This window comes from Nerophis lumbriciformis, linkage group LG28 (assembly GCF_033978685.3).
Source record: "Nerophis lumbriciformis linkage group LG28, RoL_Nlum_v2.1, whole genome shotgun sequence".
Taxonomy (NCBI): Eukaryota; Metazoa; Chordata; class Actinopteri; order Syngnathiformes; family Syngnathidae; genus Nerophis; species Nerophis lumbriciformis.
The window spans coordinates 6,606,703-6,633,203 of NC_084575.2; the positions used below are offsets into that span (position 1 = coordinate 6,606,703).

The 26,501-nt window shown below is 41.9% G+C and overlaps 3 protein-coding genes across 3 annotated transcripts in view; 1 reads left to right on the top strand and 2 right to left on the bottom strand.

The window, feature by feature from the left end:
- Nucleotides 1-10,363, bottom strand: part of LOC133570805 (uncharacterized) — a 107,610-nt gene extending 97,247 nt beyond the window's left edge. The window contains exon 1 of the mRNA XM_072916496.1: nucleotides 10,278-10,363. The gene's annotated coding sequence lies outside the window, so the exon portion shown is untranslated. The remainder of the gene's footprint in view (nucleotides 1-10,277) is intronic.
- On the bottom strand, nucleotides 172-8,487 carry LOC133571013 (uncharacterized). Its single transcript, XM_061923962.2, has 2 exons — nucleotides 8,352-8,487; nucleotides 172-1,506 (listed from the first exon to the last, which is right to left on the bottom strand). The coding sequence occupies exons 1-2, from the start codon at nucleotides 8,485-8,487 to the stop codon at nucleotides 416-418; spliced, it is 1,227 nt and encodes a 408-aa protein (XP_061779946.2). The 3' UTR covers nucleotides 172-415.
- A 5,416-nt stretch (nucleotides 10,364-15,779) lies between the features above and the next one.
- LOC133570664 (uncharacterized) overlaps nucleotides 15,780-26,501 on the top strand; it is a 192,068-nt gene continuing 181,346 nt past the window's right edge. Inside the window, exon 1 of the mRNA XM_061923353.2 lies at nucleotides 15,780-15,919. The gene's annotated coding sequence lies outside the window, so the exon portion shown is untranslated. The remainder of the gene's footprint in view (nucleotides 15,920-26,501) is intronic.

Genomic DNA, 26,501 nt, shown 5'->3' on the forward strand with positions numbered 1-26,501 from the left:
TCTAAAATTTAATACGTTGGAAAAACTGTTTTTTTTTAAAATAAAAATGTGTAAAAAAATAAAATAAAAAAATAAAAATTCCCAGTCCACAAGCATCCGCATTCACAACACGTTCTCTTAGATTTCCATGTAATGATACATGTTCACATTATTTATTGACTGTATTTAAAAAGATAAAAATATATTTTTATTTAAATGAAGATATGAAATAATCCTAAATGAAATACAATGACTTGGTTTATATTATTGTATATACTAGGTCATACAATCAGTGTCAGTTGAGTCGGTCCATAGGTTGCCTGTAGGGATTTTTAATGTCCAGCAGATGTCAGTATTTAGTGACACAGTATCGACACAGTATCAATACCGTTTTGCGATGTGTCGAAACGCTTCATGACGCCTCATCAACCCATCACTACTCAGCAGTGTGTCTTCTCATGTGTACTTTCAAATTCTGACTTTGTACAAAACCTTTACCACAGAGTGAACAGATAAAAGGTTTCTCAGCAGTGTGTGTTCTCATGTGTACTTTCAAATTGTGACTTTGTACAAAACCTTTACCACAGAGTGAACAGATAAAAGGTTTTTCAGCAGTGTGTGTTCTCATGTGTAGTTTCAAATTGTGACTTTGTACAAAACCTTTACCACAGAGCGAACAGATAAAAGGTTTTTCACCAGTGTGTCTTCTCATGTGTACTTTCAAATAGCGACTTTCTACAAAACCTTTACAACAGAGTGAACAGATAAAAGGTTTTTCTCCAGTGTGTGTTCTCATGTGTGTTTTCAGACGACAATGGTATTTAAAAGTTTTGTCACAGTGAGAACATGTGAAGTGAGTGTTGTCAGTGTGACATGTTGCATCATCTTTAGAGTGTTCATCATCAGTGTCAGGAGAGTGTGACGTTGTGTCCTCACTATCTGATAGTGGAGCTAAGATCTTGTCTGCTTGTGATCCTCCACAGTGGTCTCCATCAGCTTCTGTTGTCATGTGTTGTGTTGAGCTGCTGCTTGGAGGCTCCGCCTCTCTCTTCTCCTTACTTTCACCTTTGACCTCATCATCTTCACTCTTCACAGGGACACCAGTCACTGGGAACTCCTCCAACCATTTAGGCTGACTGATGCGGTGCTCCTCCTCTTCCTCTTTAATGTGCAGCGGCTCTTGGTCCTCCTCTTCCTCTTTAAAGTAGGGGTTCAGTGGGTCCTCCTTTTCCTCTTTAATGTGAGGGGTCAGCGGGTTCTCTTGCTCCTTAAAGTGAGGGGTCAGTGGGTCCTCCTCTTCATTTTTGCTGTGTAAGACCAGTGGGTCCGCCGCTTGACCTTTAATGTGAAGGGACAGTTTAACACTATGGGTCTGTGGCGTCTCGTCTTCCTCTGTAATATGGGGGGGTTGTGGCTCCTCCCCTCCCTCTATAATGCGATGGGAATGTGGTACATCTTCTTCCTCTTTAATGTGGTGGGGCTGTGGCTCTTCTTCCTGATCACGAGGAAGATGTTCTTCTACGACATCTGCGGGACAGGAGAAAACCAACATTCTTTAGAAAAGTCCAGCTTTGCTCAGTCACATGAGACATTGTCCTGCACCAACATATGATCTCACAATCTCACCAGTTTTCCCTCACAGCAGTCAGGGTACTTCCAGCTGACACATGAAGAAGACCTTCAGAGGAATGCCTTCCAAGGCCAACGTCCAATCCACCTTATTCATATTAAAACATCCTAAAAGTCATTCCTGCAATCCTTAATGGTAGACGCCATACGTGAAAGTGTGCTGTTCTTCCTCTGAATAAGTCATACACACACAGGAAATAATGTACCACATGACAGCCTCCACGCAGTAGTACTAGTGATGAGCTCCCCCTGCTGGTGGACAATAATTACAGTCATTTTCACATTCATCTTTAGAGACATGTCTGCTCTTAAAAAAGCATGAGCACACTTAACATGTTAGCCAAAAAAGATGACATCTGTTTTGCTTTCATTTAGATAGTGTTGCCATAGTTAAACTGGGAAGCAGTAATCAGATTACTGACTACTCATTCAAAATATAACTTGTTTACCTTATTAATAATAGTAATAATGGATTAGATTAATTTAGTGCGTTTCTAGACACTCAAATTGTGTTAGAGTGATAACTGAACAGGCATCATTTATGTGGTAAGCTACATTTAATTATAATAATAATAATAACTAGATGAAACAATTCCTGAAAAAAATGGTGTGTGAATGCTCCAATGCTGAAGTTGAACTGAAATGCTGACAGAATGTAGTATGAATGTAAGAATAGTTTGAATGTTGGAATGGTTTGAATGTTGAAGAGTTTGAATTTCGGGGAAACCGGGAATTTTTTAAGCTCTTAAACCAACTTGTTTTTTTGTCCTGACTCAGAGGAATGTTTTGACAGTGGAATGGTTGAAATGAGTTGAACAATGTGAAAGGAGTCATCACACTAAAGAAGGTTGGAAATAAGGTTAGAAAAAACGGAATTCCTGAAAATTTGTTGAATGTGGAAAAATGGTTGTTTGAATTTCCAGCATGAATGGAATGTGTTGAAGGTGGAATGGTTTGAAAAATGTGGGAATTGTGGAAGTTTGAAAAATGGATAATTCATTTTGAATGGGGAAAATGTCCCAAAAGATTGGAAATTCTAGAAAATCAGAGAATTTCATGTATTAAGTGTTGAAAGGGATCACACGATTCCTGAACACACTGAATATTTTGAAGTTGGAACGGTTTGAATCGGATGAAAAATGTGCGAGTTGTGGAACTTTCATTTTATTTCTTTCAGTGGGAATTTCATGGACATTTTTGAGAATTTCGGGGAAAGCGGGATTTTTTTTGAAAATGCTAAAATATTTGAATGTTCTGAATGAGTTGAAATGGTTGGTGTTGGGATTTTTTAAATTGGTTGAGAAAAGTTGAAGTCGTAACATTTTTAATTGAGAAATGGTATTATAGAATTCCTTGAATTTTGGGAAAACCGGGAATTTTTCCAGTTCAAAAAATAACTGATTAAGAGGAATGATTTGACAGTGGAACGGTTGAAGTGGGTTAAAAAATGTTGTAATTTCCATTTCCAGAATTAGTGGAATATGTTGAAGGTGGAATGGTTTGAATCGGTTGAAAAAAGTGTAAATGGTGGAATTTTGAAAAATGGTTAATTCATTTTGAATGGTGATAAATGTCCCGGAAAACATGGAATTCTGGGAATTTTTGGAATTTGTCAAGGGAAAGCCTGTGATTACCGAATAGGCTGAACAGTTTGAAGTTGGAACGGTCTGAATCGGATGAAAAATGTTGGAGTTGTTGAACTTTGAAAAATGTCCCATTATTTTCAATGAGAATTTCATGTAAATTTTGGGAAAAGGGAATTTTTTCGAAAATGCTAAAACATTTGAATGTTCTGAATGAGTGGATGGTTGGTGTTGGAATTTTTCAAATCGGTCGAGAAATGTTGAAGTAGTAAACATTTTTCAATTGAGAAACAGTGTTATGGAATTCCTGGAATTTTGGGAAAAGCTGGAATTTTTCCAGAGAAAAAAAACTTCGTTTTTTAAGAGGAGTGATTTGCCGGTGGAAAGGTTAAAGTGGGTTGAAAAATGTGGTCGACAGAAAAAGGGTGAAAAAAGGGTTTGAAAATAACGGGAATTCTGGGTATTCTTCAAAGTTTTTGGAACTTGGAAAAATGATAGTTTGAAGGTCCAGGATTAGCGGAATATGTTGAAGGTGGAATGATTAGAATCGGTTGAAAAAAGTGGAAATGATAGAAATTTGAAAAACGGCCAATTCATTTTGAATGGGAAAAATTACTAAGCACTTATTTATTCTTGTTTCAAGCTAATTTAGCGGCTTTCTTAGCTCTTAGCTTGCCCGTCCTTTGTGTGTAACATGTTTAGCATTGTTCTACTGTCCTTCAGTGATAATAATACTTGTAAGAAATGTAATGTATCAATCAATCAATCAATTCCTTTATTGTCATTGTCATAATAACACTTAAGTCATACATGTCAACAAGATTTTGTTTGAGCTTTGTCCAGCGGCATAGAAACTGCATTGAAGTGCAGGTTGACCATAGTTTACAGTTTAGCATTGTCAGGAAGATGGCGAATAGAGGAGCGTGGGGGTGGGAACAGTCAGATGTCTGATGGGTGTTACGTTGATGTTGCAGCAATGCAATGTCCAGAGCACAATTATTGAGGTGGTGAAGAGTGAGGTAATAAGATGGTCCGGGGCAGCAAAGGGGCAGGCTGTTCATTTAGCAGTCTCACAGCCTGGGGATACAGACTGCGAGACTTTCTGCTGGTCCTGGCGAAAATCGATCTATACCTCCTTCCAGAGGGTAGCAGGTTGAAGAGGCCATGTGCTGGGTGGTATCTGTCCTTCAGGATGTTATGTACTCGCTTTAGGCAGCGAGTTGTGTACATGGCACTCATCTCTGGGAGTATCGTCTTTGTAATTTTCCCTGCCGCTTTAACCACTCGCTGGAGGGCCTGTTGGTTGGCTTTAGTGCAGCTAGCAAACCACACTAAAAAGCCGTAAGTGAGGACACTGCTGATGGCACAGTTGTAAAAGTTTACCATTGATTTCTGCGGAATGTTTGCACATTTTAGTTTCCTCAAAAAAAAAGACGTTGTTGGGCCTTTCCGACTGTAGAAGCAGTGTTAATGTCCCAGCATAGATCTTCTGTTATGTTCACCCCTAAGAATTTGAAATGCTTGACCCTTTCTACGAGATTGTTATTAATTAAAAGTGGAGGGTGTTTATTCTGCCCTTTCCTGCGGAAGTCTACAATTAGTTCTTTGGTTTTGTTAGTGTTAAGAACCAAGTTGTTGTTAGCACACCATGAAGCCAGCTGTTGGACCTCTGCACTGTATGCTGTCTCATCATTGTTAAGTTAAAGTAAAGTTAAAGTACCAATGATTGTCACACACACACTAGGTGTGGTGAAATGTGTCCTCTGCATTTGTGAGATTGGATGTTGAAGAGGCTATGCAGTCATGTGTGAAGAGGGTGAAGAGCACAGGGCTTAGCACACAACCCTGTGGGGCACCGGTGTTGATGGTGAGCGTGGCAGAAATGTGCTCGCCTATTTTCACATACTGTGTGTGCGATTCGTTAAAAAGTCCAAAATCCAGTTGCAGACGAAGGTGTTCAGACCAAGGTTGTGAAGCTTAGCTCTGAGTCTGTTTGGCCTTATTGTGTTAAATGCTGAGCTGAAATGGACAAAGAGCAGTCTTGCGTAAGTGTTCCTAAGCTCAAGATGTTCCAAGAGTCTATGGAGTATAATAGCAATGGTGTCTTTGGTTGATCGGTTCTCCCGGTACGCAAACTGATATGGGTCAAGGGATGGTGGTATTGCCTTTTTAATCCGTTTCAATATCAGTCTCTCCATGCATTTGGCAGGTATGGAGGTGAGTGCTACAGGTCTGTAGTCATTTAGGCATGAGATGATGGCCTGTTTGGGGATAGGAATTATTGTAGTGGTTTTAAAACAGGCAGGGACCCAGGATGTAGACAGTGACAGATTAGAAATGGAAACAAATACATCCGCCAGTTTGTCCGTGCAGTGCTTAAGCACACGGCCCAGAACGCCATCAAGTCCAGCTGCTTTCCTTGGGTTGATGTTACGCAACGTGAGTCTTACATCATGCGGGCTGAGGACTGTGGCCGTGTCGTCGGAGGAGAGGGGGGGCAGTGCTGGGTCTGTGTTTTCCTTGTCAAAGCGGACATAAAAATTATTCAATTCCTCAGCTAAGAGGAAGAAGTTGTTTTTTTTAAAGTTTGTAATTGCTTTGACACCTTCCCACACCTGCCTAGGGTCTGAGTTATTCAAGCAATCCTGGAGTTTATTATAATGGTCCGATTTGGCAGCATTGATCCCCTTCTTTAAAGCAGTCCTGGCTGAACGGTAGGCATTTGGATCGCCTGATCTAAATGCCATGTCCCTCTCTTTGAGTAACTGTGTCACTTTGTGTGTCATCCAGGGTTTATTTGGTAACACACTGATTGTTTTAAATGATGTAACACAATCTACGCAGAAGGTAATATAGTTCAGCACAGTTGAGGTGTATTCAACCAGAGACTCACGCGAAATCGCACGCTGGTCTCTAAATATGTCCCAGAGAGTGTGATGAAAACAATCTTGGAGCTGATGGATAGCATCTTCTGGCCATGTTCTTATAGTCCATCCATCCATCCATTTTCTACCGCTTATTCCCTTTGGGGTCGCGGGGGGCGCTGGAGCCTATCTCAGCTACAATCGGGCGGAAGGCGGGGTACACCCTGGACAAGTCGCCACCTCATCGCAGGGCCAACACAGATAGACAGACAACATTCACACTCACATCCACACACTAGGGCCAATTTAGTGTTGCCAATCAACCTATCCCCAGGTGCATGTCTTTGGAAGTGGGAGGAAGCTGGAGTACCCGGAGGGAACCCACGCAGTCACGAGGAGGACATACAAACTCCACACAGAAAGATCCCGAGCCCGGGATTGAACCCAAGACTACTCAGGACCTTCGTGTTGTGAGGCAGATGCACTAACCCCTCTGCCACCGTGAAGCCCTGTTCTTATAGTTTTGTTGGTAATTCCAGCAGTTCTGATTTTGGGTGTGTAACGTGGGTGCAACAGAAGACAAAGGTGGTCTGACATGTCTAGATGAGGATATGCATGGGCTCTGTTAGGGATGTCCCGATCCGATATTTGGATCGGATCGGCCGCCGATATTTGCAAAAAATGCGTATCGGCAAGGCATGGGAAAATGCCGATCCAGATCCAGTTTAAAAAAAACTCCGGTCCGTGTTTTCCAACGCACCGATTTAAATATTACATTCCACTTTTCTGCTGCTCCCTAATTTCCGTTCCGCATTTTCCAGCACATCTTCAACACATCCACAGGTCTGGGGGTTCTCACGCAGTTGCTTTTAGCTGCTGGCATTACACGACAGGCTCTTCTCACTCTTTCCTGTGTCTCCCTCTTACAGACAGCGAGCGCACCTTCTTACACACGTCACATACTGTCACGTCATACGTCACATACTGTCACGTCATACGTCACATGCTGTCACGTCATACGTCACATACGTATACGCCCTCTCCCAGCAGAGAGCGAGGTAGCGGCATGGCTAACGTTAGCTGTGATGCTAGCGCAGTCGCTGAGGTGCGCGCCTGCTCAAGCGTCCTCTGCGCACGGCAAATCTATGCCACGCACAAAATCAAAAAAAAAAAAAAGCGCATAACAATTTTCGACACACGGACACGACAGAGAAAACAGTTTTCGTCATCATTGTTCAAATATTGTAATGTCTAACAAGACGCTTATCTCCATTCGGTGCCACACGTCCACACCATCAAAATGCCGAGGCAAACATTTCCACATCAACACCGTATGAAAAAATTTGTGATTTTTTTAGTTGTGATTTCCTTCTCTGCATGAAAGTTTAAAAGTAGCATATATTAATGCAGTATGAAGAAGAATGTTTTAATGTAGACACATAGAATCATCATACTGCTATGATTATATGCATCAAGTGTTCATTCAAGGCTAAGGCAAAATATCGAGATATATGTCGTGTATCGCAATATGGCCTTAAAATATCGCAATATTTAAAAAAGGCCATATCGCCCAGCCCGAGTTCAATGATGCCATTTCTGTTTGTCATGTATAATTTTGTCTATTTTGTGTTTATCCTTGAATAAACAGGTCAGTTTCTTGTTACCAACCATTGTGTATTATTCAAATTTCCCTAATTCAGCTGGCTAGTTGTTATCAAGAGTACTAAAACCCTTTTCAACATGATTCTGACAACTAAGTAGGCTAAATAACTTTAAACTTGAATACATGCTCGGATAGGCCAGTATCGGTCAGTATCGGTATCGGTCAGTATCGGTATCGGATCGGAAGTGCAAAAACAATATCGGTATCGGATCGGAAGTGGAAAAACCTGGATCGGGACATCCCTAGGCTCTGTATGCATTTGCGATGTTTGTATACACCTGATCCAGCGTTTTCTCTCCCCTGGTTGCACAGATAACATTCCCATGGTATTTATGAAAGACACTTTTTAAGTCTGCATGGTTGAAATCTCCCGCTGCAATGAGAGCGCTGTCGGGTGTATGACAAGGTAATTGTTAATACTGTCATGTATGTGTGCTAGCGCAAGCTTCGCATTAGCATCTGGGGGAATATACACCGCACAGATGTAAACAGCGGCAAACTCCCTAGGGAGATAGAAGGGTCTGCATTTTAGCAACATAAACTCTACATCTGTGTTGCACAGTTCGTCCACCCTCACAGTCTGTGTGCACCAGTTGATGTTTATATAGACACACAATCCTACGCCGATCTTACCGAAGTTTGCGGTTCTGTCGGCTTGGTGGGCGGTGAAGCCGGCTAGTTCAGTAGCCGCATCTGGGATGGTTCTGTCCAGCCAAGTTTCTGTAAAGATCAGGCAGCAGGAGTCACGTGTATTCCTTCTCGTCGCCATCTGAAGGCAAATTTCATCCAGTTTATAGCGGATCGACCGGGCATTCGACAAGAAGATGGTAGCAAGTGGCGGTTTGAACGGGCTAGCCTTTAGCCTAGCCCAATCACCCGTCCGCTTGCCTCTTTCGCGCTTTTGCTGGCAACGCCTCCTTCTTTGGCCGTCTGCTGTGGGGGGCCCGGAGGTGGTCTGATGATCTCAGCCGGGAAAATAAACTCGGCTGACAGTTTGTGAAAAAGTCCCGTATTGAATTGCACCAGATCCTTGTGACTGTATTGTATCGCCACAGTTCCAACAATGTACCAGAAAACACAGAGCAGTATCAACAGTGTGTGAATTGTGTAAAACTGTGTGTAAAAACTGTGTGTAAAAACTATGCCGGCTGTAGGAGCTCCTGACCGCTGCGACTGCGCCGCCATCTTTCTTCTTTGCTGCAATGGAGGATGGTTGAAGGTGTGATGTAAGAAGATACAGTTAGCTGTCGTGACAACTAAGTCCTCTGGTCGGCCAACTGAACATCAAAAATAAAAATAGCAGTTAAAAATCTGGACGTTTGGGGTCTTTGTGAGTGAAAACAATTTAATTTTACAATTTTGCGATACAGGAAAACCTGGCAGTAATGTCCCATACTAAATCAGAGTTTTAAAGGGGATCATTATCACAATTTCAGAAGGGTTAAAACCATTAAAAATCAGTTCCCAGTGGCTTATTTTATTTTTCGAAGTTTTTTTCAAAATTTTACCCATCACGCAATATCCCTAAAAAAAGCTTCAAAGTGCCTGATTTTAACCATCGTTATATACACCCGTCCATTTTCCTGTGACGTCACATAGTGATGCCAACACAAACAAACATGGCGGATAGAACAGCAAGCTAAAGCGACATTAGCTCGGATTCAGACTGGGATTTCAGCGGCTTAAGCGATTCAACAGATTACGCATGTATTGAAACGGATGGTTGTAGTGTGGAGGCAGGTAGCGAAAACCAAATTGAAGAAGAAACTGAAGCTATTGAGCCATATCGGTTTGAACCGTATGTCATGTCTGTATTATCATGTTTTGTTTTAAGTCATGTTTTGTTTAGTTTCTGTCTTTTTCACTCCCTTGTCTGGTCACCATAGCAACCATTGGTTTTCGCCTGTCACGTCACGCACCTGTTTCACGTTTTGAGTCACGCACCTGCTTTCACTAATCATGTCCATAGTATTTAAGTTCAGTGTTTTTCAGTTTGTCTTTCTGACGACCTCACACCACATTTATGCTCTGTCCATTGTTTCATGGCCATGTTCACGCTGCTCCTTTTTTGTCCAAGCCAAGTAAGTTTTTGTTCCATGTTTATAATCTTTTTGTTTTTTCATAGTTTATTCTCCGCCACTGTGCGTGCTTTTCATTTGTACTTTTTGCTATAGTCTTTTGGTTTCATAGTTTATTATCCGCCACTGTGCGCGCTTTCATTCATCCCTTTTTTTAATATATTAAATTGATGTATTAAAACCCGCCATGTACCTTAATTCCCGTCTCGCCCGTGCCAACTTTCCGTTGCATCCTGGAAAAGCAAACACCCAAGATCAAGTCTTGACACCGTATGCAAGCGAAACCGACGAAAACGACACGACAGCCAGCGACACGGGAGAAAGCGAGGACAAATTTGGCGATCGCCTTCTAACCAACGATTGGTATGTGTTTGTTTGGCATTAAAGGAAACTAACAACTATGAACTAGGTTTACAGCATATGAAATACATTTGGCAACAACATGCACTTTTAATACAATTAATATATTCTGTAGACATACCCTCATCCGCTCTCTTTTCCTGAAAGCTGATCTGTCCAGTTTTGGAGTTGATGTCAGCAGGCCAGGGAAGCTAGGGTCGATATTCTTCTCTTGATCATCTTCGGTGGCATAAGGGACGGTGTGAGCCAAGACATCCAGGGGGTTTAGCTCGCTCGTCTGCGGGAACAAACTGCCGCCATTGCTTGCCGTGCTAGCGAGGTCCTTTGTCCCTGAATTGCTCACACACTCCGGCAGATTCAATGGGGGTCTGGCGGCAGATTTCTTTGACTTTATGGTTGGAAATGCATCTGCTTTGAGTGTCGCAGGATATCCACACATTCTTGCCATCTCTGTCGTAGCATAGCTTTCGTCGGTAAAGTGTGCGGAACAAACGTCCAATTTCTTGCCACTTTGGCATCTTTGGGCCACTGGTGCAACTTGAATCCGTCCCTGTTGGTGTTGTTACACCCTCCGACAACACACCGACGAGGCATGATGTCTCCAAGGTACGGAAAACAGTCGAAAAAACAGAAAATAACAGAGCTGATTTGACTCGGTGTTTGAGAAAATGGCGGATTGCTTCCCGATGTGACGTCACGTTGTGACGTCATCGCTCCAAGAGCGAATAATAGAAAGGCGTTTAATTCGCCAAAATTCACCCATTGAGTGTTCGGAAATTGGTTAAAAAAATATATGGTCTTTTTTCTGCAACATCAAGGTATATATTGACGCTTACATAGGTCTGATGATAATGTTCTCCTTTAAGGTTTGATGAACATGATGGCCGAGTGGTACAAAGTTTAGTTTCTCCACAGTTTAGTGAATATATGTATGTAAGTAAAAATGCATCTGTTGTTTTATGTCAGTTTTGTTCAACTAAACTCCTATTTGTTAAACCTTTGTAGAAGTTTAAAACGATTGCAGTGCTAATTTTTGTCAATGTGGTCGTCCATTGTATGTTAGCATTAAGCTAAAACGCCAACCTTTATCCTTCATGGTTGTATTGTTTTTTTTAGGTTTACAGCAAACTGTATTGTTGATGTAACATGATTGTTACATGTATGTGCAGGTCTTTTGCAGGCTCCTCAAACACACGGTGGAGAAAGCGTGGCGTCACTCCGGTGGGTGTACGGATGTGTCGAAGGTACGTAGACACAGAAAACTCCCCCACAATGGTAATAAACCTCCTAGTCCTCTATATGTCACAACGACTAGTAATGTTACTATGAAACACACAACCGTCCCGTCCTTGAGGCGGTCATTGGAAATAGCGACTAAACTACGAAGCTAAAGTTGGCAAGGAAAATCCATACACCCACAACACATCTCATCTGCTTGTGTTGTTGTGAACGGCATCATCCATGTAGGATTAATGTACAAACAGGACAGCAGTCGCAACTTCAGAATCTCTCTCTCTCTCTCTCTCTCTCTCTCTCTCTCTCTCTCTCTCTCTCTCTCTCTCTCTCTCTCTCTCCTTTTTTTAAACACCCTCAAGTCGCCTCCACACATCAAGCTGAGAACAGCAACACACTTCCTTCCCCCTTCACAATAATAGGCCTGACTGTGCTGACAAAATAAAGGTTTCAAAAAAGCACCTCACACAAACATAATTAACTTATTGATGCATTTACACAAATATTATGCTTTGATACAAAGTTCTGGTTAAAAATTGTCCAAATATATATTGCACCAATAAATGTGAGAGATTCTGCATTTAACTAAACATTTTATACATTTTTAATTGACAAAAAAGCACACACTTAAATGGTAGTAAAATGTGTATAAGGTAAAAAATGGAACTTAAAACAATTAAAACACAAAACTTAATTATATTGTTTTTTTATATTGCCATTGTTATTTACATTTATTTTTACTATTATTTTATTTGTTACTAACTAATATCCAGTAGGATCTTGTCTGTTATCACGTGTGTCTTTTCAGCCATGAAAGCTAATAATAATAATAAAATACATGCTTATATCATTACAAGTATTTTAAAATGTATACACATATTTAGACATTTTTCTAAAGATATATTTAAAGTTGAGTTTTGGTAGTAAAATAAATACTGGTGTTTTCATATGAAAATAATCTTGTAATTAATGGTGATTACAATATCAATCAAAATAATGGTGATTATTATTTTTGCCATAATGGTCCAACCCTAACTGTACCCTTTTTAAACAACAGAGGGTGTAGAACACAATCTATTCTACATGTTTCATTAACTCAACTTTATATTTAATGCATCTAAAGGATATAAATATCATTCTATGATGTGTCTTTTTCCATCCAGCCATCCATTTTCTACCTCTTGTCCCTTTTGGGGCCACAGGGGGGCGGAAGGTGAGGTACACCCTGGAAAATTTAAAAACTTTAAACTATTTTTCAAATGTTATCCTAATTAAAAATGTATCCTCCAGTTTGTGGCTATTATAAGGCATATTTCCAGAGAATATGCATTTTTACAGCATGATTTAAAGAGATAGCATTCTGGGTATATTATATTGATCAACTAATTCTTATTTAGAGGGCTTAGTGAGCGGAATAGGGGCGCTCCCATTGACTCCATTGTTAGAATTAGGATAGTTAAGATTCTGCTAACGTTTGTTTACGACTTAGAATGCATAAAAAATAAAAACATGTTATTGTCTTACATAAGGATTGTGAATGATAGGCAAAATAAAAAAATCTGATCCCCTTTGATAATTTTTCTACATCCTGTGAACGGGTTGATGCTGTGGTGAAAGTGAGAAAATAAATACATGTCAGGAAAATGCAAATTTCATCAAAAATGGCTGGCAAACGTTTTAAAACCTGGTTAAAGATTGTTGGTAGTAAACCCAGAGAGGCATGTGTTTGTTGTCAAATGATGTTAGAATTAGCTTTGATATTTGGGTTTAGGGGGCCCCGTCATGGGACCCGCCCCCGGCCCAGCTCTGACTTGTTCCACCACTGGTCATTGTGATTATATGATATATTACAAATATCATTTTCTTGTTATTAGTCAAATATAAAGTTAGTAAAGATGTGAGAGTAAGAAGTCAACAAACCTGTTCTGTGTAACACAACTTGATGTTTCTTGAAAACAGCGTCCAGTAGTTGATTGTTCTCCTCTTTTGTTCTAGAAAGTTCCGCCTCGTATTCTGCTATCGTTCTTTCTAACACTACAAATATTTCTTCAACGGCAGCAGTTAGTCGCTGATCCACCAACGCTCTCAACATGTGTAATGTAGACATTTTCACACAATCACAACACTTTACTCTCACACTTGATCTCTACTTAGCGATGTGTTGATAACTTCTGTTAGCAGCTAACAAGCTAAGCTAACTAGCGAGCTAAGCTAACTAACAAGCAAAGATAGCAGGAGAAGCGGCAAAGTGCTTCTAGCACATGCAGACCATTTTATCCTTAAATAAAGAATCAAAAATGTATTTTATAGGACGTAAATATTTCAAACTGGATAAGAAATAATAAGACTGACTTATTAGCGTCTTTCTCCGTCGATGTGCTTTCACGACAGTTAGCACACTTGACGTTACAAGGCAGGACTGCTTTGTTCTGCCGTCTTCCGTTTACACCGGAAGCTGGGAATGACGTCACTGATGAAGAGGTGGATGCGGCATCTCTATATAAGATATTGCCTGCTGTCACTGTTATCATGCTTTTCTTTGCTATAATATTTATTTCAATAACTATGTGATGTAAAATAAATGGAAAGTAAATAACAAACCTTTAATGATGGTGTTCAGTGGCGCCCCCGTGCGACATTCATTGCAATGACAAGAGTGAAAGTGGTAGAAATTGTAGCGATATTACTGCCTGATTCTTTTAAATTTACCCTTCCACGTGTTCTTATTGTTCTTCTCTTTTACTCTTAGGTAATATATTTTTATACAAAACATTCAAATATCACAGAGCGTGATGTCGCAGGAGATTTGTCAAAAAAAAAGGAAGTGACGTGTTCTTCGCGCATGCGTTGATCGATCGTGTCGTGAATTTCTATTTTTAAAAAGTGTGAAACATTTGCTCTCATACACAAAAGTCTCTTTCTTGAAGTGAAATCCTAATTCTCACATTGTGTTAATGATGAGATTTTATTATTTCAATCTTGGAAGATTGTACAAAATAGAAAAAGCCCTTAAATGATTATATTTATTGGAATTATTTAAGTGGTTTTAAATAAGCACAAGTTTATTATTCATTTATATATATTTTTATTTTAATCTTATTCGTATGGTCTCTCATATTTACTTTGACTTTCTTTAACATGTTTTGTTTGTTGGAGGATTGTATTTAATGTGATGTGTTTTATATTGCTGAGTAAAATATTGAAAAACATTGACTCATATTGTATTGAAAGCACCTTAATGTGTGTGTACATTGTTTATGTATGTTTAATTGTTCAATACAAAATAAAATAAATAGTCAGAAGTAGAACTGGTTTACAAACAAAGTCTAATATTAACACAAATATGTTGAAGTCATATTACATGACATGATATACCATACTTAGACTTAGACTTAGACTAACTTTAATGATCCACAAGGGAAATTGTTCAACACAGTAGCTCAGTTACAATGATGGAAAGTGTAAGGATGGAAAGGACAATGCAGGTATAAATAGACTAATATAGCCATAAAAGATCTAACATATATACAAATATATACATAATATGTGTACAGTATATTATATATACAGATATACCATACCATACCAACTTTATTTATAAAGCCCTTTAAGAAGAAGCACAGTTGAAGAACAATTAAAGGGCTGAACACCACAAAGAAATAGAGGCAAAGCACAGACTAAAAAATAACATTTAAAACAGAAGTAAAATACACATTGAAAAAGCAAATACAAATTATCCTAAGAACAATTTGTTAGATAAAAAGCAGTTAAAAAGTTAAAAACAGTTAAAAAAAGTTAAAAACAGTTTAAAATCTCATGCTGGGTTAAAAGCCAGTGAATAAAAATGGGTTTTAAGAAGGTTCTTAAAGGCCTACTGAAAGCCACTACTACCAGTCTGATAGTTTATATATCAATGATGAAATCTTAACATTGCAACACATGCCAATACGGCCGGGTTAACTTATAAGGTGCAATTTTAAATTTCCCAGGAAACTTCCGGTTGAAAACGTCTCGGTATGATGATGTTTGCGCGTGACGTCACGGGTTGAAGCGGAAGTATTGGGACACCATTGTATCCAATTCAAACAGCTCTGTTTTCATCGCAGAATTCCACAGTATTCTGGACATCTGTGTTGATGAATCTTTTGCAATTTGTTCAATGAACAATGGAGACAGCAAAGAAGAAAGCTGTAGGTGGGGTCGTGTATTAGCGGTTGGCTACAGCAACACAACCAGGAGGACTTTGACTTGGATAGCAGACGCGCTACCGTGACTACAGCTTTGGCTTCCAAACATTTGATCGCTTGCCCGTACGTGCGTGTCGCTATGTGCATGTCACGTACGTAACTTTGGGGAAATATATGTTTCTTGCCGACTCTGATGGCGGCCGGGGTGTCGTCGAAAGCTACAACGCCCGCCGCCGCACCGCTGTCCTCACCTGTCTGGGTTGACATCCTTCGTCTCTGGGCCGCCGACCGCATCGATGATCGGGTGAAGTCCTTCGTCGCACCGTCGATCGCTGGAACGCAGGTGAGCACGGGTGTTAATGAGCAGATGAGGGCTGGCGTAGGTGGAGAGCTAATGTTTTTAGCATAGCTCTGTCGAGGTCCCGTAGCTAAGTTAGCTTCAATGGCGTCGTTAGCAACAGCATTGCTAGGCTTCGACAGGCGGCACAGCATTAACTGTGTGGTTACAGGTCCAGGGTTTGGTAGTATTGTTGATATTCTGTCTATCCTTCCAGTCAGGGGCTTATTTCTTTTGTTTCTATCTGCATTTAAGCACGATGCTATCACGTTAGCTCCGTAGCTAAAGTGCTTCGCCGATGTATTGTCGTGGAGATAAAAGTCACTGTGAATGTCCATTTCGCGTTCTCGACTCTCATTTTCAAGAGGATATAGTATCCGAGGTGGTTTAAAATACAAATCCGTGATCCACAATAGAAAAAGGAGAGAGTGTGGAATCCAATGAGCCCTTGTACCTAAGTTACATTCAGAGCAAAAAAAGATACGTCCTGCACTGCACTCTAATACTTCACTCTCACGTTCCTCATCCACAAATCTTTCATCCTGGCTCAAATTAATGGGGTAATCGTCGCTTTCTCGGTCCCAATCGCTCTCGCTGCTGGTGTAAACAATGTGCAGATGTGAGGAGCCCTTCAACCTGTGACGTCACGCTACTTCCGGTACAGGCAAGGCTTTTTTATCAGCGACCAAAAGTTGCGAACTTTATCGTCGATGTTCTCTCCTAATCCTTTCAGCAAAAATATGGTAATATCGCGAAATGATCATGTATGACACATAGAATGGATCTGCTATCCCCGTTTAAATAAAACAATTTCATTTCAGTAGGCCTTTAAAAGTCGCCAAAGAAGGGGCCTGTCTCGCATGGAGAGGGAGATGCTTCCAGAGTTTGGGACCCGCAACAGAGAAGGCTCTGTCCCCTCTGAGCTTGCGCTTTGATTTGGGATTTGATCAGCTGACCTGAGGGAGCGGGTGGGGGCATAGAGGTGGAGCAGCTCAGAGAGGTAAGGTGGGGTAAGACCACGTAAGGATTTAAAAACGAGTAAGATGATTTTAAAATGGACTGTAAAAGACAGTGGAGGGAGGCTAAAACAGGAGTAATGTGCTCTCTTTTTCTTGTGTTAGTTAAAAGTCGGGCAGCTGCATTTTGGAGCAGCTGCAGACGTGAGAGGGAGGACTGACTCATTCCAAAATACAAAGAGTTACAGTAATCCAGCCCAGATGAGATAAAGGCATGGATTACTGTCTCTAACTGTTGCCTAGAAAGAAGGTTTTTAACCTTGGCCAGCTGACGTAAATACAAAAAAAGCTGTCTTTCACCACTGTGCCAATCTGACGCTCCAATTTAAAATCACTGTCAATACCAAAGCCCAGGTTGGTGACCATGGTCTTAACGTGCAAAGCCAAGGGGCCAAAGTCAACAGGGGGGAGCTCACAGGTACCACTAGGTCCAAACACTATTACTTCTGTCTTCTTTTCATTGAAATGTAAGAAGTTTAGGGCCTTCTAGGCCTTGATATCATCAAGACAAGTAAGTAGTGTCTGCATTGAAGAGGCATGATTTCTCTTCAACGGAAAATAAATGTGTGTGTCATCGGCATAACAATGAAAATAAATATCATGCTTTCTTAGGATTGAGCCCAGGGGAAGTAAATACAAAGAAAAGAGATGTGGTCCTAAAACTGAGCCTTGTGGGAGCCCACATGTCAAGGGAGCAACAGAGGATTCAGAACCAGCAACATTTACAGAGAAGGTCCTGTTAGTCAAATATGACTTCAGCCAACTCAAAGCAGTACCACAGATGCCCACTTGATGCTGTAGGCGGATCATTCAAATATTATGGTCCACCGTATCAAATGCTGCTGTTAGATCCAGTAAAACTAAAATCACATGATCACCTAAATCTGTTGCTCCAAGGATGTCATTAAAAAGCCTTAATAATGCTGACTCGGTACTGGCGTTCAAATCCAGTTAGGCAGGATGTCTTGTTTTGTTTTTTTATTTCTTGTTTTATCCTTTTTTATTAATTTATTACATGTTAGTATTTTGGGTGATATATTCTGCACTTCTTTTAAGGTATATTTTACTATTGTATTGTATTCATCCTCCTGTGTTACCATGTTAATGTGACACTATGTGCACCTTATGTCTTATGTCTGTACAGCACTTTGGCCAACTGAGCTTGTTTTAAATGTCACATAGAAATAAATACACTCAACTCAACTCAACACATCATTGAGTGGCATTTACTTTTTACACTGGGGGGGACCAGACAAGCATTTACTTTTTACACTGGGGGGGACCAGACAAGCATTTAGTTTTTACACTGGGGGGGACCAGACAAGCTCTGCTTCTTCCACTCATGTTGGACGCTTGATCACTTGAGCAAAAGTTGTGCTTGTAAAGTGTTGACATGTTCCAAATAATTACATTGAAAGTGAACATTAATAATAACATTTTAAAGTCATTTTTGGTTGTATGCCAACTTTGCGGAGCAGCTCTTAACAGCATCACCTCGCTAGTTAGCTTAACGTTAGCATCTTCCATGTTACATCATAACGATGTTGAATAAATGTGTTTGTGTGCCTTACAGACGGACTTGTTATTGGCTAACATATATACACATCATTTGTGGTCCATGTTTTTACTTTATTAGTACATTAACCTCCAGTCTTCACACAGTGAGCGTAGAAATGAGTTTAACATTGGGGGGACATCAATTTATATCCCAAAATAATGTTAGGACAAATAAATGATTACACAGTATCAGTATCAGTCTATGTTAAGCATTTTATGTAGCATTCCCATTTTACACTTTTTAGTCAACTCTTGTGAAATATCCACTGTTGACTTTGGCCCTTTGGCTTTGCACGTTAAGACCATGGTCACCAACCTGGGCTTTTGTATTGACTGTGATTTTAAATTGGAGCGTCAGATTGGCACAGTGGTGAAAGCCAGCTTTTTTTATTTACGTCAGCTGGCCAAGGTTAAAAACCTTCTTTCTAGGCAACAGTTAGAGACAGTAGTCCATGCCTTTATCACATCTCAGCTGGATTACTGTAACTCTTTGTATTTTGGAATTAGTCAGTCCTCCCTCTCACGTCTGCAGCTGGTCCAAAATGCAGCTGCCCGACTTTTAACTAACACAAGAAAAAGAGAGCACATTACTCCTGTTTTAGCCTCCCTCCACTGGCTGCCTGTGTCTTTTAGAGTCCATTTTAAAATTATCTTACTTGTTTTTAAATCCTTACGTGGTCTTGCCCCACCGTACCTCTCTGAGCTGCTCCACCTCTATGCCCCCACCCGGTCCCTCAGGTCAGCTGATCAGCTGATCCTGGAGGTACCCAAAACAAAGCGCAAGCTCAGAGGGGACAGAGCTTTCTCTGTTGCGGGTCCCAAAGTCTGGAACGATCTCCCTCTCCATGTGAGACAGGCCCCTTCTTTGGCTATTTTTAAGACCCTTCTTAAAACCCATTTTTATTCACTGGCTTTTAACCCAGCATGAGACTTTGAACTGTTTTTAGCTTTTAACTTTTTGAACCGTTTTTAACTTTTAAACTCTTTTTATTTAACAAACTGTTCTTAGGGTAATTTATATTTGCTTTTTAAATGTGTATTTTTATTTCTGTTTTAAACGTTATTTTTTAGTCTGTCCTTTGCCTTCATTTCTTTGTGGTGTACAGCCCTTTGTTTTTCAACTGTGCTTGTCTTTAAAGGGCTTTATAAATAAAGTTGGTATGGTATGGTATGGTATGTTACTCTTTATAGTTTATTAATTAGTCAATTAATAACATATTTACTGAGTCCTGCTGCTGTTTCATTTTTATTGTGGAGTCATTTTTCTAGCTGTTAAGAGAAGTATTTGATCTTAAATATATAAATAATCCTCCATATTGGCAGCCATAGTGATTCATTTATTCAGCAGAGCATTAAAACTTGGATCTGACAAAAAGTAAACACAAATGCTGTCTTCCTCGCTGATAAAACATGATAGCAACATGCATCTGCTAGCTCTTGATCGCCCCCACTTCTCATTGTGGCGAGTCGGAGTACTACAAGAGATACTCTAATACAGTGCTTAAATCTGTATTTTTAGTCTTATTATCAAGGAATAATGAGGTCACACTTATATTAAAACATTAATGCTAAGGTTTCGTCCAGTATTGGGCCGGTGATGATGATGATGATGAAGATGTATCTGTGCAAGTGAACAATTGGACCCACAAGGGACAACAACCCTTTCCACAGACTACACACACACATCAGAAACATAAATGTTAGAAGCCTACAACAATATATGTGAAGAAGACTTTAGGATTAAAAGTGAAGATGTGAGGTGAAATAAGTACAAATGCAGCAATAAAAACAAGCAACTCCACTCACGATGGCTCTAAAGTTCAGTGATGTGTTGCTAACTTCAGCATTTTTCTTCTTTGTTGATGTTTTGCAGTAGTTAACATCCATGATGTAACAATGCTGCTAATCTACCAGAGTCCACATTTTGTTAACCATTTTATTCATTCATACTTTTAATTGGATAATTACATCAATAAAATGCAATGGAAAAATGTGTGGAAAAAAACCCAAATGAAAATAATAAGATGTCCTCTCTTCAAAGATGAGAAAATAAAATAAAATAGTAGCTACATATATAATATTCAATACATGCACACAACTTAAAAAGTAACTACAGGACAACATATAAGACTAGAAGATGAGAAGCACTACATACAACATCAAATATACATTCTTATTAAACATGCTGTGTTTTTAAACTACATTTAGCACAATCACTGTTTCACTGTTTTTAAATCCCTGCAGCTTCCATGACTGTTACACACTTGTGTTTACTGACCTGATACTTATACCTGAACATCTTATCACACACAGTGCAACTAAACGGTTTCTTTCCATTGTGTGTTCTCATGTGTGTGGTCATGTTTTCCTTTCTGGAGAAACTCTTCTTACAAACAGAGCAAGTAAAAGGTTTCTCACCTGTGTGTGTTCTCATGTGTAATATCATTTCTTTCTTAGTGTAGAATCTTTTAGCACAAGCTGAGCAAGCAAAAGGTTTCTCTCCAGTGTGTGTTTTCATGTGTGTGGTCATGACTTGCTTGATGGAGAAACTCTTCTTACAAACAGAGCAAGTAAAAGGTTTCTCACCTGTGTGTGTTCTCATGTGTAATATCATGTATTTCTCACTGTTGAATCTTTTAGCACAAGCTGAGCAAGCAAAAGGTTTCTCTCCAGTGTGTGTTCTCATGTGTGTGGTCATGATACCCTTTCTGGAGAAACTCTTCTTACAAACAGAGCAAGTTAAAAGTTTCTCACGTAGGTGTGTTCTCAGGTGCAATATAATTTCCTTCTTAGTGATGAATGTTTTAGCACAAGATGAGCAAGCAAAAGGTTTCTCTCCAGTGTGTAGTCTCATGTGTGTGGTCATGATACATTTTCTGGAGAAACTCTTCTTACAAACAGAGCAAGTAAAAGGTTTCTCACCTGTGTGTGTTCTCATGTGTGAGGTCATTGCATACTTAGTGTTGAATCTTTTAGCACAAGCTGAGCAGGCAAAAGGTTTCTCTCCAGTGTGTGTCCTCCTCATGTGTCTGGTCATGACACCCTTTCTGGAGAAACTCTTCTTACAAACAGAGCAAGTAAAAGGTTTCTCTCCAGTATGTGTTCTCATGTGTCTTGTACAGTCACTCTTCAGTCTAAATGATTTCCCACATTCAGAGCAGTCAAAGTGTTTGTTGTTAGTGTGATGTCTCGTATCACCTTTAGAGTCATTTTTACTCTCCAAAGGTTTTTGGATGTGGTCACTGTGATCAGAAGAGTGTGACATCATGTGGTCCATGTCTGACAGTGGAGCAAAGATGCTGTCTGGTTCTGACTTGATATCTTCACAATGCTCTCCATCAGCTTCTGTGATGTGTTGACTTACAAGCTCCGCCCCTCTGTTCTCCTCACTTTGACTGTGATGAAGCTGTAAGGACTGGGCTTCATCTTCATCATGAAGCTGCTCCTCTTTAATGTGGGAGGGGGCCTGTAGCTCCTTCTGTCCCACACTGGTGTGCCACTCCTCTTCATGACTCCCCGCTGACACCCGCTGGACGTCTGCAGAACAAATGAGGTGTTACTGTATTGAACTTTGCAGTATTCAAACTATTGAATATATATATATATATTCAAACTATTATATATATATATATATATATATATATATATATATATATATATATATATATATATATATATATATATATATATATATATATATATCCATCCATCCATCCATCTTCTTCCGCTTATCCGAGGTCGGGTCGCGGGGGCAGCAGCCTAAGCAGGGAAGCCCAGACTTCCCTCTCCCCAGCCACTTTGTCCAGCTCTTCCTGTGGGACCCCGAGGCGTTCCCAGGCCAGCCGGGAGACATAGTCTTCCCAACGTGTCCTGGGTCTGCCCCGCGGCCTCCTACCGGTCGGACGTGCCCTAAACACCTCCCTATCGGGTGGCATCCTGACCAGACGCCCGAACCACCTCATCTGGCTCCTCTCGATGTGGAGGAGCAGCGGCTTTACTTTGAGCTCCTCCCGGATGGCAGAGCTTCTCACCCTATCTCTAAGGGAGAGCCCCGCCACCCGGCGGAGGAAACTCATTTCGGCCGCTTGTACCCGTGATCTTGTCCTTTCAGTCAAAACCCAAAGCTCATGACCATAGGTGAGGATGGGAACGTAGATCGACCGGTAAATTGAGAGCTCTGCCTTCCGGCTCAGCTCCTTCTTCACCACAACGGATCGATACAGCGTCCGCATTACTGAAGACGCCGCACCGATCCGCCTGTCGATCTCACGATCCACTCTTCCCTCACTCGTGAACAAGACTCCGAGGTACTTGAACTCCTCCACTTGGGGCAAGATCTCCTCCCCAACCCGGAGATGGCACTCCACCCTTTTCCGGGCGAGAACCATGGACTCGGACTTGGAGGTGCTGATTCTCATCCCAGTTGCTTCACACTCGGCTGCGAACCGATCCAGTGAGAGCTGAAGATCCTGGCCAGATGAAGCCATCAGGACCACATCATCTGCAAAAAGCAGAGACCTTATCCTGCAGCCACCAAACCAGATCCCCTCAACGCCTTGACTGCGCCTAGAATTCTGTCCATAAAAGTTATGAACAGAATCGGTGACAAAGGGCAGCCTTGGCGGAGTCCAACCCTCACTGAAAACGTGTCTGACTTACTACCGGCAATGCGGACCAAGCTCTGGCACTGATCATACAGGGAGCGGACTGCAACAATCAGACAGTCCGATACCCGTACTCTCTGAGCACTCCCCACAGGACTTCCCGAGGGACATGGTCGAATGCCTTCTCCAAGTCCACAAAACACATGTAGACTGGTTGGGCAAACTCGCATGCACCCTCAAGGACCCTGCCGAGAGTATAAAGTTAAAGTTAAAGTACCAATGATTGTCACACACACACTAGGTGTGGCGAGATTATTCTCTGCATTTGACCCATCACCCTTGATCATCCCCTGGGAGGTGAGGGGAGCAGTGGGCAGCAGCGGTGGCCGCGCCCGGGAATCATTTTGGTGATTTAACCCCCAATTCCAACCCTATAGAGCTGGTCCACAGTTCCACGACCAGGACGAAAACCACACTGTTCCTCCTGAATCCGAGGTTCGACTATCCAGCGTAGCCTCCTCTCCAGTACACCTGAATAGACCTTACCGGGAAGGCTGAGGAGTGTGATCCCACGATAGTTAGAACACACCCTCCCGTTCCCCTTCTTAAAGAGAGGAACCACCACCCCGGTCTGCCAATCCAGTGGTACCGCCCCCGATGTCCACGCGATGCTGTAGAGTCTTGTCAACCAAGACAGCCCCACAGCATCCAGAGCCTTAAGGAACTCCGGGCGGATCTCATCTACCCCCGGGGCCTTGCCACCGAGGAGCTTTTTAACTACCTCAGCAACCTCAGCCCCAGAAATAGGAGAGCCCACCACAGACTCCCCAGGCACTGCTTCCTCATAGGAAGACGTGTTGGTGGGATTGAGGAGGTCTTCGAAGTATTCCCTCCACCGATCCACAACATCCGCAGTCGAGGTCAGCAGAACACCATCCTCGCCATACACGGTGTTGATAGTGCACTGCTTCCCCTTCCTGAGGCGGCGGATGGTGGTCCAGAATTGCTTCGAAGCCGTCCGGAAGTCGTTTTCCATGGCCTCACCGAACTCCTCCCATGTCCGAGTTTTTGCCTCTGCGACCGCTGAAGCCGCACACCGCTTGGCCCGTCGGTACTTGTCCGCTGCCTCAGGAGTCCTATGAGCCAAAAGAACCCGATAGGACTCCTTTTTCAGCTTGACGGCATCCCTCACCGCCGGTGTCCACCATCGGGTTCTAGGATTACCGCCACGACAAGCACCAACTACCTTGCGGCCACAGCTCCAATCAGCCGCCTCGACAATAGAGGCGCGGAACATGGTCCATTCGGACTCAATGTCCAGCACCTCCCTCGTGACATGTTCAAAGTTCTTCCGGAGGTGGGAATTGAAACTCTCTCTGACAGGAGACTCTGCCAGACGTTCCCAGCAAACCCTCACAATGCGTTTGGGCCTGCCAGGTCTGTCCGGCATCCTCCCCCACCATCGCAGCCAACTCACCACCAGGTGGTGATCGGTAGAAAGCTCCGCCCCTCTCTTCACCCGAGTGTCCAAAACATGAGGCCGCAAATCCGATGACACAACTACAAAGTCGATCATGGAACTGCGGCCTAGGGTGTCCTGGTGCCAAGTGCACATATGGGCACCCTTATGTTTGAACATGGTGTTCGTTATGGACAATCTGTGACGGGCACAAACGTCCAATAACAAAACATGCTCGGGTTCAGATCCGGGCAGCCATTCTTCCCAATCACGCCTCTCCAGGTTTCACTGTCGCTGCCAACATGAGCATTGAAGTCCCCCAGTAGAACGAGAGAATCACCCGGGGGAGCACTCTCAAGTACTCCCTCGAGTGAATCCAAAAAGGGTGGGTACTCTGAGCTGCGGTTTGGCGCGTAAGCGCAAACCACAGTCAGGACCCGTTCCCCCACTCGAAGGCGGAGGGAAGCTACCCTCTCGTCCACCGGGTTGAACTCCAACGTGCAGGCTCTGAGCCGGGGGGAAACAAGAATTGCCACCCCAGCCCGTCGCCTCTCACTGTCCAGCCCCTCTCGAGAGAACTGGTTCCAGAACCCTTGCTGTGCGTCGAAGTGAGTCCGACTATATCTAGCCGGAACTTCTCCACCTCGCGCACTAGCTCAGGCTCCTTCCCCCCCAGCGAGGTGACGTTCCACGTCCCAAGAGCTAGCTTCTGTAGCCGAGGATCGGACCGCCAAGTGCCCTGCCCTCGGCTTCCGCCCAGCTCACATCGCACCCGACCTCTATGACCCCTGCTATGGGTGGTGAGCCCATTGGAGGGGGGACCCACGTTGCCTCTTCGGGCTGTGCCCGGCCGGGCCCCATGGGGACAGGCCCGGCCACCAGGCGCTCACCATCGTGCCCCACCTCCGGGCCTGGCTCCAGAGGGGGGCCCCGGTGACCCGCGTCCGGGCAAGGGAAATCTGGGTTCCTTGTTTGTTTTCTTCATAGAGATCTTCGAGCTGCTCTTTGTCTGATCCCTCACCTAGGACCAGTTTGTCTTGGGAGACCCTACCAGGGGGCATAAAGCCCCCGGACAACATAGCTCCTAGGATCATTGGGACACGCAAACTCCTCTACCACGTTAAGGTGGCAGCTCAGAGAGGAGATATATATATATATATATATATATATATATATATATATATAGGCCCACATGTATAGTATCAATGTTTATGTTGTCCATGGAAAGAAGTTAGTAAGAAGCAAAAGAAAAACAACCAACCATGGATGACAAAAGGACTGAAAAATGCTTGTCACAAAAAAAAGACATTATATGGAATATTAATAACACAGACATCTATAGAGGCAGAAAATAAGTATAAGAAATATAAAAACAAGCTAATTGGTATACTAGGAACATGTAAGAAGGAATACTACAGACAATTATTAAAGAAGAACAGAAACAACATGAGAGCAACATGGGGCATCCTAAATAGCATCATTAAAAATGCTGCTAAGAAAGATTACCCCCAGTACTTTCTACATGGAAATACAAAAAATGACAATATGAACCAAATAGTTGAACGTTTTAATGATTACTTTGTTAATATCGGAAAAAATCTGGATCAAAGTATTCCAAATGCAGATGATGGATCAGTTGAGGACTTGAGTGAGCTCATAGACAGAAATCCCAATTCCATGTTTCTTAAGAATGTGACAAAAGAAGAAATTATCAAAATTGTAAAACATTGTAAATCCAAGACCTCAACCGACTGTCATGGAATAGATATGGTAACCATAAAAAAGGTTATAGAAGACATTTCAGAACCTCTGACATATATCAGCAACGTATCATTTCTAACCGGCAAATTCCCTGACAAAATGAAAATTGCAAAAGTCGTACCAATTTATAAGAATGGAGACATACACCAGTTTACTAACTACACACCAGAATTCACAGCAAATATCTCAAC